Source organism: Chenopodium quinoa, unplaced genomic scaffold, assembly GCF_001683475.1.
Source record: "Chenopodium quinoa cultivar QQ74 unplaced genomic scaffold, ASM168347v1, whole genome shotgun sequence".
In the NCBI taxonomy this organism is placed as follows: Eukaryota; Viridiplantae; Streptophyta; class Magnoliopsida; order Caryophyllales; family Amaranthaceae; genus Chenopodium; species Chenopodium quinoa.
The window spans coordinates 2,182,792-2,197,292 of record NW_018745675.1 but is presented as its reverse complement, the minus strand read 5'-3'; the positions used below and the strand labels follow the sequence as shown (position 1 = coordinate 2,197,292).

Sequence of the window (14,501 nt, the reverse complement as noted above, 5' to 3'; positions counted from 1 at the left end):
AGAGGAGATGGGAGAAATGGTGATAAAAGGGTGAGGATTATTGTTGAGGATGTTAAACCAGAAATTAGTTTATGGAAATCTGTTGTTGTTTGTTATGTTCTTAGCTCTCAGCTACCATTCAGAATTATGAATGGATTTGTAAGAAGGATATGGGGGAGGTTTGGTGTTGATAGAGTTGCTGCTATTGAGAATGGGGTTTTTCTGGTTAGATTTCGTACTAAAGAGGGGAGGGAGAGAGCTTTGGCTGCTGGACCTATCTTTTTTGATAGGCAACCTGTGGTGGCTAAAAGATGGGAACCAGGAATTAAGCTGCGAGATGAAGGAGTGCATGAGGTTCCTGTAGGATAAGATTGCCTGGGCTTGACCTTAGATTTTGGGGTCAGTCTTCTTTAATGAAGTTGGCTGGTGCAGTGGGGAAGCCAGTGAAAATAGACAGAGCTACTGAAACAAAAGAATTGATGGCATATGCTAGGATCATGGTTCAGATCAATGTCAATGAGGAGATGATCGAGGAGATTGAAATTTTGGATGAGAATGGGGAGGTGATGCATCAAAAAGTAATATATGAATGGAAGCCAGTGATTTGTTCTACTTGTTCTGGGATGAGACATGATACCAGTCAATGTCTTAACCATAAAGTTCAAGCAGAAGAAGAGGAATGTAGAGCAAAAATGGATCCATTCCTTTCTTACCCCTTTTTGCTCTACATTCCTCTTCTCCTGCAGTGGTTAGGACATTGATTGGAATCATGTCCCATCCCAGAACAAGTTGAACAAATCATTGACTGGAATGATGGTCAGTGATAGGGTTCTGTATGGTGGTTTGGAGAGGGGGGAATACTCCTACTCTTTACATGGATAGATTGGGGTTTTGGAATGTAAAAGGACTCAATAGGCCTAGTAAAGTGTGTGATATCCTGTGGTTTCTCAGATATCACCAAATGGGTCTCTTTAGTCTTCTTCAAAGTAAGGTTAAGAGTAAGAACTTTTGGAGGGTCTTTGCTAATTTTGGGTCTTACTGGTCTGTAGCTGCTAATTACTCCAAGCACTCTGCTGGAAGAATTCGGATTATATGAAATCCGAGTGTGTATGAGGTTAAGGTTTTGAATACTGAAGTTCAATTGATTCATACAAAGGTTACACATAGAGCACTAAATGTTTCTTTTTGGATGACTGTTGTTTATGGGATGAATAGGGGGAATGACAGGGTAGCTATGTGGAATCAGATTAGTTCTATTGCTAAGAAGGTTAAGGGACCCTGGATTGTTTCAGGTGTCTTTAATAATGTCCTTAATCTTGAAGATAGAGTTGGCTCGGCCTGTACTTTGGATGAGGTTGAGGATTTTAGGAGCTATTTGAAACTTAATGGGTTGATAGACTTCAAAACTGGTGGTTTATTTTATACGTGGAATAACAAACAAGATGGAGAAAATAAAGTTTGTTTTAAAATTGATAGGGTTATGGTCAATGGTGAATGGGTGGATTGTTTCAAGCATTTCTCTGCTGATTTCTTACCAGAGGGACTTATGGATCACATCCCATGTTGTATGAGACTTTTTGATGTTTGTGGGAGTATTAAGAAACCTTTCCGGTTTTTTAATATGTGGGCAGAGGCTCCTAGTTTTCTTGATATAGTTAGGAATAATTGGAACAGAGGGGGTAAGGTACTGCTATGTTCATTATGACTCAGAAGTTGAAGGATCTAAAAAAGGGTCTTAAAGAGGTTAACCTAAAATATTTCTCTGATGTGGAGACTGTTGATATTGCTGCTCAGAAGGAACTTTCTAGGATTCTAGAACAGTTAAATAAAGATCCGAGGAATGATAACCTTATCAGGGATGAAATTGTGGCTAGGATGAGGTACAGTGAGGCTCACAAAGCTAGATTTGATTTTCTGAAACAGAAATCTAAAGTGAGATGGCTTAAGGAAGGTGACTTCAATTCTTCTTACTTTCACTCCTGTTTGAGAAAGAGAAGAGTTACTAACAGAATCTGTGGTATTGTAAATGATTCTGCTGATATAATAATGGATCTGATGGCAGTGTAGCTGATGCTTTTGTTAGTTATTATAAGGGTCTGTTGGGTACTGATCAGGGACAGGTTAGGGACATTCACCCCATTGTTAATTCTGCTGGCTCTGTTCTGTCTGAGAATCAAAAGGTTGGGCTCTGTAGATCTTTTTCAAAAGCTGATATCAAGAGTGCATTATGGAGTATTGATGAGGACAAATCCCCTGGACCTGATGGTTACACTAGTAAGTTTTTTAAGGTGGCTTGGCAGATTGTAAAGGATGATTTGTGTAATGTTGTGATGGATTTTTTTTGCTCAAGGTAAGTTGTTAAAGCAAATCAACACTACTACTTTGACCTTGATTCCTAAGACTGCTAATGCTCTGAATGTAACTCAATTTCGGCCAATAGCTTGTTGCAATGTGTTTTACAAAATTATATCAAAGTTGATTTGTGGTAGGCTTAAAGAGGTCTTACCTGGGTTGATTAGTGATGGACATGGGGCTTATGTAGCTGGAAGATCCATTATGGATAATATCATGGTCTGTCGGGATCTTTTGAAAGATTATAACAATAAAAGAAAACCACCTAGGTGTACCATTAAGTTGGACTTAAGAAAGGCCTATGATTCCTTAAGCTGGAAGTTTATTGAGAGAATGCTTGTGGCTTTGGGCTTTCCTGAGATGTTTGTGCAGTGGGTGATGGTTTGTGTCTCTTCTCCTTCCTTCTCTATTATGATTAATGGTGGTCTAAGTGGTTTCTTTAAGGGGGCCAGGGGAATCAGACAGGGGGATCCTATGTCCCCCCTTCTCTTTGTCATCTGTATGGAGTATCTTACCAGACTTCTAAGGAAAATTGGTGAGAAGAAAGATTTCAAGTTTCATATGAGGTGTAGATCTTTAAAGCTTAATCATCTTTTTTTTGCTGATGATTTAATGCTTTTTGGGGCTGGTGATAAGATGACTATTATGCTACTAGTAAAGGCTCTTAAGATGTTTCATAAAGTTTCAGGGCTGCAAGCTAATCAAGACAAAACAACAATTTATTTTGGCAATTTTGATGAGGATTTAAAAGCTGAAATTCTTTCTCTGTCTGGTTTTGTTGAAGGTAATTTCCCTTTTAGATATTTGGGAATACCTCTTAATTCTACTTACCTTAGAATTGTTGATTTTGATGTGTTAGTTGATAAAATGATGGCAAACATCACCTGCTGGACTAGTAGAAGTCTTTCTTATGCTGCTAGGGTGGTTCTTATTAATTCAGTGCTAATAAGCTTTCATTCGTATTGGGCTCAATGTTTACTTCTTCCTAAAAGGGTTATTGATAGAATTAATAAGCTTTGTCGTTCTTTCTTGTGGGATGGGTCTGTTTCTCTCTCTAAAGCTCCTCCTATTGCATGGGAATGGGTGTGCTATCCTAAACAGGCTGGTGGTCTGGGAATTAGGAATTGTTCTTTGTGGAATAAAGCAACCATAGGGAAGTATGTTTGGAGAGTAGCTCATGAGTCTGATTCTCTATGGGTGCGTTGTATGCATGGTGTGTATATAAAAGGTAGGGACTGGTGGCAATATTCTCCAAGTAAGGGTTCAAGATGGGCATGGAAGAGAGTTTGTAAGGTGAAGGAGGAAATGAAGGAGGGGTTTAGTGGTGAGTAATGGAGGGAAAACCAGTATACTGTTGCTGATGGTTATACTTGGTTACAGGGCAGTTTACAGAGAGTGAACTAGACACAATGGATATGGAATAGATTCAATATTCCCAAGCATGCTTTCATTGCGTGGTTAGCTGTGCATAATAGACTCAGAACCAGGGATAAACTGCTGCAATTTGGTTTGTGTGATAGTGACTTATGTCTTTCTGTGGTGCTGTCCCTGAAAGTAATAGTCACTTGTTTTTTTACTGTAATTACAGTCAGTGGTGCTTGAAAAGCTTATGTTCTTGGCTGGGTTTTGAGTCTAGGCATTTCAGTATTGCTGCTGCCTGGAAACATTGGAAGAGAAGATGCACAGATATTATTCAGAAGAAGACTGCTCTTGCTACTTTAACTGCTGTCCTATATCACATTTGGATGGCCAGGAATGAGGCTTATTGGAATGGTGCTGTGATTCATCCTTGGGTTTTGTGCAAGAAGGTGAGATTGGAGATTATGGACATATGTCATCAATTAATCAGAAAATCATGGTCTTGAGCTCAGTGTAAATGGTTATATAGCCTTAGATAGTCTCTAGTTGTTTGCCTTGTTTTTTTGCTCTATCTATTTCTGTTTTGTTGTGCCTTTGCCAGGATTGTAGGCTTTGGCTGTGCTGTGTTGTTTGGTCTTCGGACTGTGTAGTTTTAGAGTTTTGAGGGCTTGCCCTCCTCTTTTTGGTATAAAATCTTACTTACCCAAAAAAAAATGAAGACCAACTACATTAATCAAAGTATTAAACAACAAAGCTAAATCAAGCATGAAATTAAAGAAAACAATCAAGATCAGATAGAGCAAGACATGCTCATTGAATAGTTGAGAAGATTTCCAAAGCAATTGTCACACATAGGGGTGTTAAGAAGCCGAGCCGAGACCGAGCCTCTCTAGGTCTCACCTCGAGCACGACAATAGTGAGCTTAGGCTCGGCTCGATCTCGAAGCTCGTCAAGCCTAAGATATTAAGCTCGGCTCAAGCTCGAGCTTGGGCCCGCCTTATCTTGTCTCAAATTTCCTTTTTTCACCAAATTTCACCTTTTTAGTTTAATAAACTAACTTAAACATATTTTTCAAGTAATCTATTTATCAAAAATCAATGCATTGCAAGTTAATCATCCCCCCCCCCCCTCCCCCCTCCCAAAAAAAAAAAAGAACTAGAACAAAACTTATCATTTTGCATCAATAGCAAAATAACACAAAGACAAGACTTGAAGACATTTTAGTGGTGGCCGAGTCATGAATAATTAGAGTCGTATACTTCGTCGATGACGCCACCGATCGGATTGGAGTTTGCGAAACACTACAACAAAAGAGGGCTATAGCAACACCATTTTTTGCAACAGTTTAATCAATGTTGCTATAAGTAAACATTTGCAACACATTTTACTTAATGAATCTAATATGAGTCGATTTATTTAAAACTGTTGCTATACAAAAAATATGGCAACACTTTTAGATGAATGAGTTAACTATAGTATATAGCAACAACGAACAGTTTACTATCATATCTCTAACCAAAAATAAAATAAAATTTAAAATAATATATGGGCTTTGAAAATTTTCATTAGGCCGTTTTATGTTTTGGTTTCTCACTCTTTCTGATTTTCATTCAACAAATTAAACCCTATTTCTTGTTTCTCTCTTCTCACTCACAATTGTAATTGGCGAATTGTCTCAAAGATTGCGTAAAGAGGGCTATTCAACAGTTTAGCGAATTTTCTATCTTCAAGATCGACCTACAAGGTTAGTTTTAATTCGGTGTTTTTTAATTTTTGAATATGATATTATTATCACAATTTTAAAGTATTTAATTGGGGATATTAGTGTTGATTAGGAAAAATGGGGTTCTTTGGATATAAAAAATTGAGAAATTTGTATGAATTGATATGATAAGGAAAAATTGGGTTCTCCAGATATATAAAAATTAGGGAGTTCGCATGATTTAATTTTATCAAATGGGAAATTGTTGTGATATAATTAGGGAATCTGTATGATATAGTTTAGCAGATGGGCAATTCATTTGATAATTTTAGCATATCGGCAATTCTTATGATATAAATGTCAAGAATATAGCAGGAACATGTGTAGGATGAGAACTAAGCCTATTCCAAGATTTTTCCTAGATTGATATATAAATTGATCCCTTGCAAGGGTAGTGTTTAGTTGATAGCCGTAGAGAGAATAAATCACAAGGTTGAGGAGGTAGTATCTACTGCTTATTTGTAATCGTATTTGAGAGGTAGATGTCTTGCAATTGCTAGAGTTTTGTCAGGCGTTGTACAATTTTCTCCTTCTCTTGATCATTTGAACTAATCTTAAATGAGGCAAGATAATGTTATTTGAATCTCCTAGGGAATGATGGCTATCCTTGTAAGAATTAAGTAGAGACCCCCACTAAATATTACGGAGTACTACATTGTCAATTGCCAAATATTCATGATTGGTGCACAAGTAAAAGATTATCATATAATAGGAGTAGGAGAGTGATGAATTGATCTAAAAGCTTTTATAACATGGTTTATCAGCTGAATTATTATATTATTTAAGTACATCACAAAAGCTGAATCAATTTCTAATATTCTAAATTTATTAGATGGTTTAGAGTATGCGCAAGAGTTCTGAGAATAAGGGCTCGACAAGATTGCTCAAACTTTGTTGTAAAAAAGTAAAAACCAGCATGCAAAAGGAAAGGAGAACGTGAATTCTGGCGAAGATGATCAAGACTATGTGCCTGATGGAGATATTTGTGACCTTGAGGAGTTTGAGATGTCTCGAGAGAAAGGGGTTTTAATTGAAGCAACAAACTCTATACCTAAGAAGGTTTTGTTTTCCTTTTTTTCATGATTTTCCCCCTCTGGCTAATGTTTATTTTATGCTCATTACCTTGATGTTCTTATGCTAGAAGGTAAGAACTAGAGAGAAACCACCTAGGAAGAATAAGAAGCAGCCATTGTTCCCATCTATGACAATAGACGATTTCCTTGTCGCTCAACATCAAATGGATCCAGTTGAAGCACGACAAATACAGCAAGATGGATAACAGACAAAGATCTAAGTGTCTTCTTTAGACCATTGCTCCAACTAAAACGACAAGGAGAATCTATTTCCGCTCAAGGTTTGTCTTTAATACTCTACCCTTTTAAAAATATTATGGTTTAGTAAACTTTTCTAGTTATTCAATCAAAGATCAGACAACTTTTCCTTTAGCTTTGCTAATTCCCTCCATCTTATTTGTACGGACTCTCACAACTTTATGCATTTATTTATTTTTTCTTCGATTATATAATCTGCTTTGGGTATTGTATTACATTCTGTTGCCCCCACAACAGCAACACATACATAGCAACCTTACTGCAGTCATGCACAACAACACGTAGAAAAACTAATGCTTCTATAATAAGCCTCTTCTCTTATTATACGTGATTAGTAGTAAACAATGAACTAAATGCAAGCTAAGTACCGTTATAAAATCAAACCTCTGAATATCTTGAATCAAGAATGAAGCTGGAACAAATTTGCTAAACAAACATTTATTTTCATACTCTTAGATTCAGCATTGGACTTGTCTTATTTTTTTGACAATGCTCTTTAATTTTTCCTCTATTTGTAATTAATAATCACATATTCACATATACGTCAAAATCATGTTCCAAAAATTGTCAACTTTCCTAATATAATTGTAAACTATGAACTTTGAGCTAGAACTTGCTCTTAGCTAGGCTACCATTGTATTAAGGTCAGATTTGAGTCTTTGGTGGTATATGGCCAATATGGGAGGTGGTTAAAAGATTGAAAGTGTTTTTGATTTTGTTCTGGGATATAATAAATATATAGTACTAGTTTCGAGGCGAGTTTTTGTTATGGGAGGTGTTGCTGCTGCTCGTGGAAATACAGGGGTTGCCTTTGTGCAGACTGCTATTCTGATCAGTGTAGCATGGGGGTCTGCTGTCCAGGAGTTGTTACTAATTCAAGGTCTGATGTTGTTGATGTAGGGCCTGCTGCTTCTGGTGCAGGGCGTGCTGCTACTAGTGCAGGACATTTAATTTGGTGGCAGTTAGAGAAAGTGTGTGTCGGCTAAAGAGATAGGATATAGAAGATTAGAGATCATATCTTATAGAACTTACGTGTCATGCTTTGTCTAAAGTATATGTGAGGTATCGAACAAAGTGTTCCTGTTGCTCATTCTTAGTGGTTATATAATTCAATATTTCATTTGAGATATATTTGTTTTATATTGAATACTATTTTATTGAATTATTGACCTTTCATAAGAGTCTTATTAACTAATATTTTTCTTTTTTTTTTTTTTTTTTTTTTTTGCAGGAAACTATATATCCAAGTATGAAGTGCTCCATCAAACTCCTGAAGATCGATTGGATTTTGCGCAAAAATATTAGAATGGTCTTTGAAGATAAATTTTGTAGAATTTGGTTTTGGAATTTTTATTAGTTTAAAGGATGAAATATATAAATTGAATGTTTTTGCTATCAAGTTGTAATAAATTGTTAACTATGTACAACTTTTTGGAAAGCTTATTTCTAAATGAAAGTTTATTGATTATATGCACTTTAAGCATGTTTCTTATATCTGCATTATCAATCTATTGCTTCAGAGTCAATTAAAAGTGTCTTTATAGATTAAAAAGTGTCGCCTTAGTTTCAATTGGAAGCATTGCCATAAACTAAATAAAGTGTTGCCTTAATTTTAAAGGTCAACTAATAGCAAGCTAAGAAGTGTTGGTTAAAAATACCATAAATTGTTGCTTTAACTTTGAAAATGTTACCTAAAGTTGTTGAATAAGTGTTGGCATAAGTTAAAAAGTGCTACCTAAAAAAAGCGCTGCCATAATTATTTATAGCAACAGTTTACAATAAATGTTGCCTAATGCATGAAAGCCGTTGCCAAAGAGTTTTAGCAACGACACCTATTGGTAACAGTTTATAATCTGTTGCTATAGGCATATGGCAACATTAACAGGACATATGGTAACAGATTATTGCCATTGCCATAAGTCTTTTTTCTAGTAGTGAAAGGAATGGTGTCCTTTGAACAAGTGTATTATTCCGATAGAGGGTTTAGAATTAATTAGAAAGCTAATTATTCAGTGAGGTCAAGTGATCGGAATGCCTAGCTGAAGGTCGCTTTGGATCAGTAATATTAATGGATAATTAATATTACAGCTTAATCTTGACTGTACCCTTTGTTGGGTTTCGTAGTGTCCGACACTACGCAGAAGAGAAACCCGCCCACTAATTAAAGCAACTAAACATGCAATCACATAATTAAACAAAAAAAAAAAAAGAGAAAGAGAAATGACATTCTTACCCTCGACGCGTGCTTCGGTCGCTTACGAGCTCTTACTTCAAAGCCCTAGCCTCGCAAGTGCGAAGGCCTCCGACGACTCGCACCCTCAATCCGACCCGAGCGGTCTTTATCCCGAAGGTTAGTCGGGACTTGACCAAAGATAAACTAGAGTATTACGAACTTAAAGGTTTTCTCACTTTCAAGGAGATGCGTTATTAAGTTCAACTCAAGTGGTTTTTCCAAAACCCAAAACTTGGGTATTTATAAGGAAGGGAGCCTTGATCTCCCTTTTCCCATCAATGTGGGAGAATTGCATTTTTCCTAATTTATTTAATCTAAAACAAATTAAAATGTAAAATGAATCAACAAGCGTCAAGTGGCATGTGGAGAGCAAGGGTAGGTAAGGACCACCAGGGGGGACCAAAGCTCCTTGCTCCCCAAGCAAAGCCACCAATACCGGTCTTTCATATGACCGTGAGCTAGCCTCCAACGCACAGCTGGCTGGCTGCCCAGGTGGCGCCTAGCACCAAGGTTGGGTTGGCTGCCAGCTCGCACACCGCATGTGTGCAGCAAGCAAGCCATGCATGCATTGCGGGCTGCTGCTGCTGCTGCGTGTGTTAGCGAGGTGTCAGGCCTAGCTGCTTCTTGGTGCTGCTACGCTAGTAAGCACGCATATCATACGCACACACAGCATGCTGCATGCGATGCTAATGTTGTGCGAGTTTGATGCTGCATGCTAGCAAGCATGCACAGCCATAACACGTATACTCATAGCACTATGCTTGCATGCTAAGCGCAGCCTAACTGCGGCTATGCGTGTGGATGGGTGTGATGCCCACCACACTAGCATGCATGCGGTTGGTGCCCTTGCCTAGCGTAGCACTCGCATGGCTAGGCCATTGCGAGGTTACGACTTGCTTCGTACTTGTTGCTTGCTTAATTCTACGTCTCGTCGAGTTCTAAATTCGACTTGACTTGCGACGCTCGGTTTCGATACTCTAAGCTCAATGACGTCTTTGTTCGTAATACTCTAATGACTCATCTAATCCTTCGGATTGATTCGTCGTCTCGGATCGGTTATTCGATCGGGGTGTGACCCGAAGGGTTCAATCAAGATTAAGCTGTAATATTAAGGGAAATTCTCAATGGTAGCCCTGAACTTTTGGCAATTCTCAATGGTAGCCAGGTTTTTAAAAAATTCTCAATGGCAGCACTAAACTTTTTAAAAAGTTGCTTCCGTAGCCTTTATTAGTAAAAAATGTTAAGTTTATGTTATTAAGTGGTCATTTCGGTTTGTTAGGTCAACTAAGGCTAACTAAGGTTATTTTTGGCTCCAAACTTTCCCTCCAAATTTTCCCTCCCTTTCTTTTGCATCTCTCCCTTTATAAATACCCCTTCTCCTCCTTAATTCCCCCACTGCCAACCCTCTGAAACTTTTCTTACATTAGCCATGGCTAAAAAATGGGCAAAGATGAAGGTATGCAACTGTGTGCCTAAGAAATACGCTGACATCAAGATATTAGACTCAAGGAGCAACCCATGAATAGCTTACTACAAGTGCAACTTGTGTGGATTTTTTTCGTGGGTGAATGATGATGAAATTGTGTTCTGGAGCAGGGGAATTGGGTCAGCTATTGTTGCTAAAGTGAAAGATGGACTTAGCTGCTGTGTGAAGATTGCAATTGTGGTGTTGTTTGTGTATTTCCTGTTTAGTATGATGGAGTAATTTTCTGTACTGTGATGTAATGTAGGACTTAGGGTTGTATGAAATGCACTGGTATTTGAATAGAGTGGCTGCAGTCTGATATAAACTAATTAAGAACAAAATACATATTTTAAGTCTGATAGAAAATACTTCAGTACAAAATATTTATAGGTAATAATTAATGTTTTGGCTGATGATATTTATCATAAAAATAAGAAAGTTAAGCTTAAGGCTGTGATGTAGCAACAGCTGCAGCAGATCTTGATCTTGATCTTGTCCGTAATGCTGGTTGAGAGGATGGTGGTGCTTGCTGCTTCTTCTTACCCTTTTTACCATAGCTTGCCTTTTGCTTAGCTGTCATACCTCCTTTGCAAGTAGCTGCATTGTGGCCAAAAGCTTTACAGTTGCTGCACCTAACTGTCTTAGCCCTTTTGCCCTTCCTTTCTTCATCATCTGCTCTCTTCCTCTCTTTAGTAGGCCTCCCTATGCCCCTTTTCATGGGTGGTGGATTAATGTGAGGCATGTCTATGGGTGGCCATTGTTCAACATCTGGTATGGATTTAATCCCACAGCTGTAAGCTTCCTTGTACTTGGTGACTGAATACCAGTCATTGACAAATGAGTGGGGGTCCAACCTTGCTTTAATGATGGCTCTTATACCATGCCTGCATGGAATTTCAGTCAGGTGCCACACATTGCATAAGCAAGTGTGGTTGTTGAGGTTTACAGGGAGCACAGACTTGCTATCTTGAACCTCATACTCTCCTTCAGCACTCATGTATGCAATGCAAGTCCTACTCTCATGAATAAGCTGTTGTATCCTCTTTATAATGTGTGGGCATATGTCTTGCCTCTTCCATGTCTCAGAAACCTGCCTCCTTTTTGCCATTCTAACCATAGTGTTCCTTCTAACACCTATAATATAAAAAGGGAAATTAGTAACAGATAATTGCAACCCTTTTGCCAAGCATTACAGCAGATAAATGTCATTATGATTTACTTTCAAGTAATGTCATAACTGGTCTGCTCCTATCCAATCCTAGTGTGGCATTGAAGCTTTCAACAAAATTGGTGACATTGACATCACACTTCAGTTCAGTGTTGAACTTGTGTTTACTCCACCTCTTTTGATCTCCTAATTTAGAAAGCCAAATCCTGCCAGCTGGATTAACTTTGCCTAATTGATCCATAGCCTTCTTGAAAGTGAAAGCTGAGTTAGCATTACATGCTCTCCAAAACAAAGAGAACAACAAAGGCCTTGGAAATGACTTCTTCCAATTGACTACCATTGAGAATTGCCAAAAGTTCAGGGCTACCATTGAGAATTTCCCTAATATTAATCACCAATTAATATTACTGATCAGAAGTGGGCTCCACCTAGGCATCCCGATCACTTAACCTCACTGAAAAATTAGCTTTCTAATAATTCCGAACCCTCTATCGGAATAATACACTTGTTGGAAGGACACCATTCCTTTCAATCTCCCACTTGTCCTTCCGGACAAGTATGCAGTTAGTGTATAGCCCATTTTCTATGTCGCTTAATGTCTCTTCCTGAACTATAAGGTAAGATTCTTCGTCATCCTTATTACGTCCAGAAGTGTTTCTCGATTTCCGAGTTTGACTGTCAATAAGAATATTCCCCCTTACTAAGAGGACCTAGTCGCCCGAGTGTTGCCATTATATTCCCCCTTTACGGTAGACATTTGACAACATCAAAACAGACTAGTACTCAAACAAGAACTTACAATACTCATGGTCGAGGAAAAAGGTTCTGATAGCTATAATGAGAAATATACTTATGACGATTTTAAATCTCTTAAAGTATTCTCATAGGTCTATCCGGTATAGTTCTAAACCAATATCATATCCTCATAGCACAAGAAATGGTGCTATAAATCATACTACGCACTAATCTCAAGTGGTCATTAACCGTCCATCATTTAATGAAATATTGATTGGTCATTAACCGTCCATCATTAGGGATAATTTTCGATTGAAATATTCAATGTTCACTTAAAAGGTGTTTCTTTATCCAAGACATGGTCTGGATACCTTGTTTTGAATATTCTCAGAAATCGAATGGACTCATTATTTAATTATAAACCACAATTAAATAGAAATGGAGTAATAATAAATTTACAGAAAATTTTATTCCTCCAAAACTGAATGGTTCAACATAGTGTTTTACATTAAGACATCAAGTTTAGTTAAAACACATATATACAGGGAAATCAAAGCCAGTCTCCAACATGCTTGATTCCCATTGCCTCAACGTGCTTGTTGTTCTTCACTTGAGGCAAAGGTTTAGTCAGTGGATCGGCTACATTGTCGTCCGTTCCAATCTTAAAGATTCTAATTTCACCCTCGGAGTTCTATTCCTTATCATGTGAAATCGCCTCTTGACATGTTTGACCTTCTGATGTTCCCTTGGCTCCCTAGCCTGAGCAATAGCTCCATTATTATCACAATAGAGCTCTATTGGACCCTTGATGGAGGGTACAACATCAAGTTCACTAATGAACTTACGAATCCAAATTCCCTCCTTAGCTTCTTCCGAAGCTGCCAAGTACTCGGCTTCAATTGTAGAATCTGCAATGGTGCTTTGCTTAGCACTCTTCCAACTAAACGCTCCTCCATTTAGGCAGAATATGTACCCTGACTGTGACTTGGAGTCATCTTTGTCAGTTTAGAAGCTCGCATCGATATAATCTTCAACAACCAAATCATTACTACCACCATACACCAAAAACTTATCCTTGTTCCTTTTCAGGTACTTTAGGATATTCTTGGCCGCAGTCCAATGCGCCACTCCGGAGTTTTATAGGTATTGGCTTGTAACACTAAAGGCATACGATACATTTGGCCTAGTACATATCATGGCATACATGATCGATCCAATAAGCGAAGCATATGGAATATGACTCATCCTCTCTCGCTCATCAGGTGTCTATGGACACTGCTTCTTGCTGAGAGTTATGCCATGTGACATAGGTAGGTGCCCTCTCTTGGCCCCTTCCATGCTAAATCGTGCCAGTACCTTATCAATATAAGTACTTTGGCTCAATCTAATCATCCTATTAAATCTATCCCTGTAGATTTTGATGCTCAATATGTACTGTGCCTCTCCCAAGTACTTCATTGAAAAGCACTTTCCAAGCCAGCCCTTCACGAACTCTAACAGTTTAGTGTTGTTTCCAATGAGTAATATGTCATCGACATATAAGACGAGGAATGTGATGTCACTCCCACTGACCTTCTTGTAAACACAAGAGTCATCTGGATTCTTGATAAAACCAAACTTACTAATGGCTTCATCGAATCGCAGATTCCAACTTCTGCTTGCCGGCTTTATTCCATAAATGGACTTCTTAAGATTGCATACCTTCCCAGCATTGCTTGGATCAACAAAACCTTCCAGCTATGTCATATACACAGTTTCTTCCAAAATCCCATTAAGGAAGGCGATTTTGACATCCATTTGCCATATTTCATAATCATAATATGCAGCAATTGCTAGGATAATCCAGACGGAGTTAAGCATGGCGACTGGCAAAAAGGTTTCATCATAATCAACGCCGTGAATTTTCCAGTAATCTTTTGCCACCAATCAAGCTTTATATATAGATACATTTCTTGTCGGTTTTCAACTTGAAAATCCATTTGCAACGTGTGTAACCTTCGAGCAAATTAAACAAGTCCCAGACTTGATTTTCAAACATGGATTCCATCTCAGATTTCATGGCCTCTTGCCATTTTGCAGAGTCGGGGCTCGTCATATCTTGTTTATATGTCGTTGGC

At 38.1% G+C, this 14,501-nt stretch overlaps 1 protein-coding gene and 1 long non-coding RNA gene across 3 annotated transcripts; one reads left to right on the top strand and one right to left on the bottom strand.

Moving 5' to 3' along the window:
* The first annotated feature begins 5,181 nt into the window (after window positions 1-5,181).
* Window positions 5,182-8,251, top strand: LOC110717279. 2 transcript variants are annotated; one of them, XR_002510729.1, is made up of 5 exons: window positions 5,182-5,434; window positions 6,285-6,511; window positions 6,594-6,806; window positions 7,684-7,845; window positions 8,015-8,251. It is a non-coding gene; the product is annotated as an uncharacterized LOC110717279 (long non-coding RNA). The 2 variants fall into 2 exon arrangements; XR_002510728.1 differs by lacking the exon at window positions 7,684-7,845 and having other exon boundaries at window positions 5,191-5,434.
* Window positions 8,252-10,926: 2,675 nt separating this feature from the next.
* LOC110717301 lies at window positions 10,927-11,989 on the bottom strand. Its single transcript, XM_021895954.1, has 2 exons — window positions 11,701-11,989; window positions 10,927-11,615 (listed from the first exon to the last, which is right to left on the bottom strand). The coding sequence occupies exons 1-2, from the start codon at window positions 11,987-11,989 to the stop codon at window positions 10,927-10,929; spliced, it is 978 nt and encodes a 325-aa protein (XP_021751646.1).
* Window positions 11,990-14,501: the final 2,512 nt, after the last annotated feature.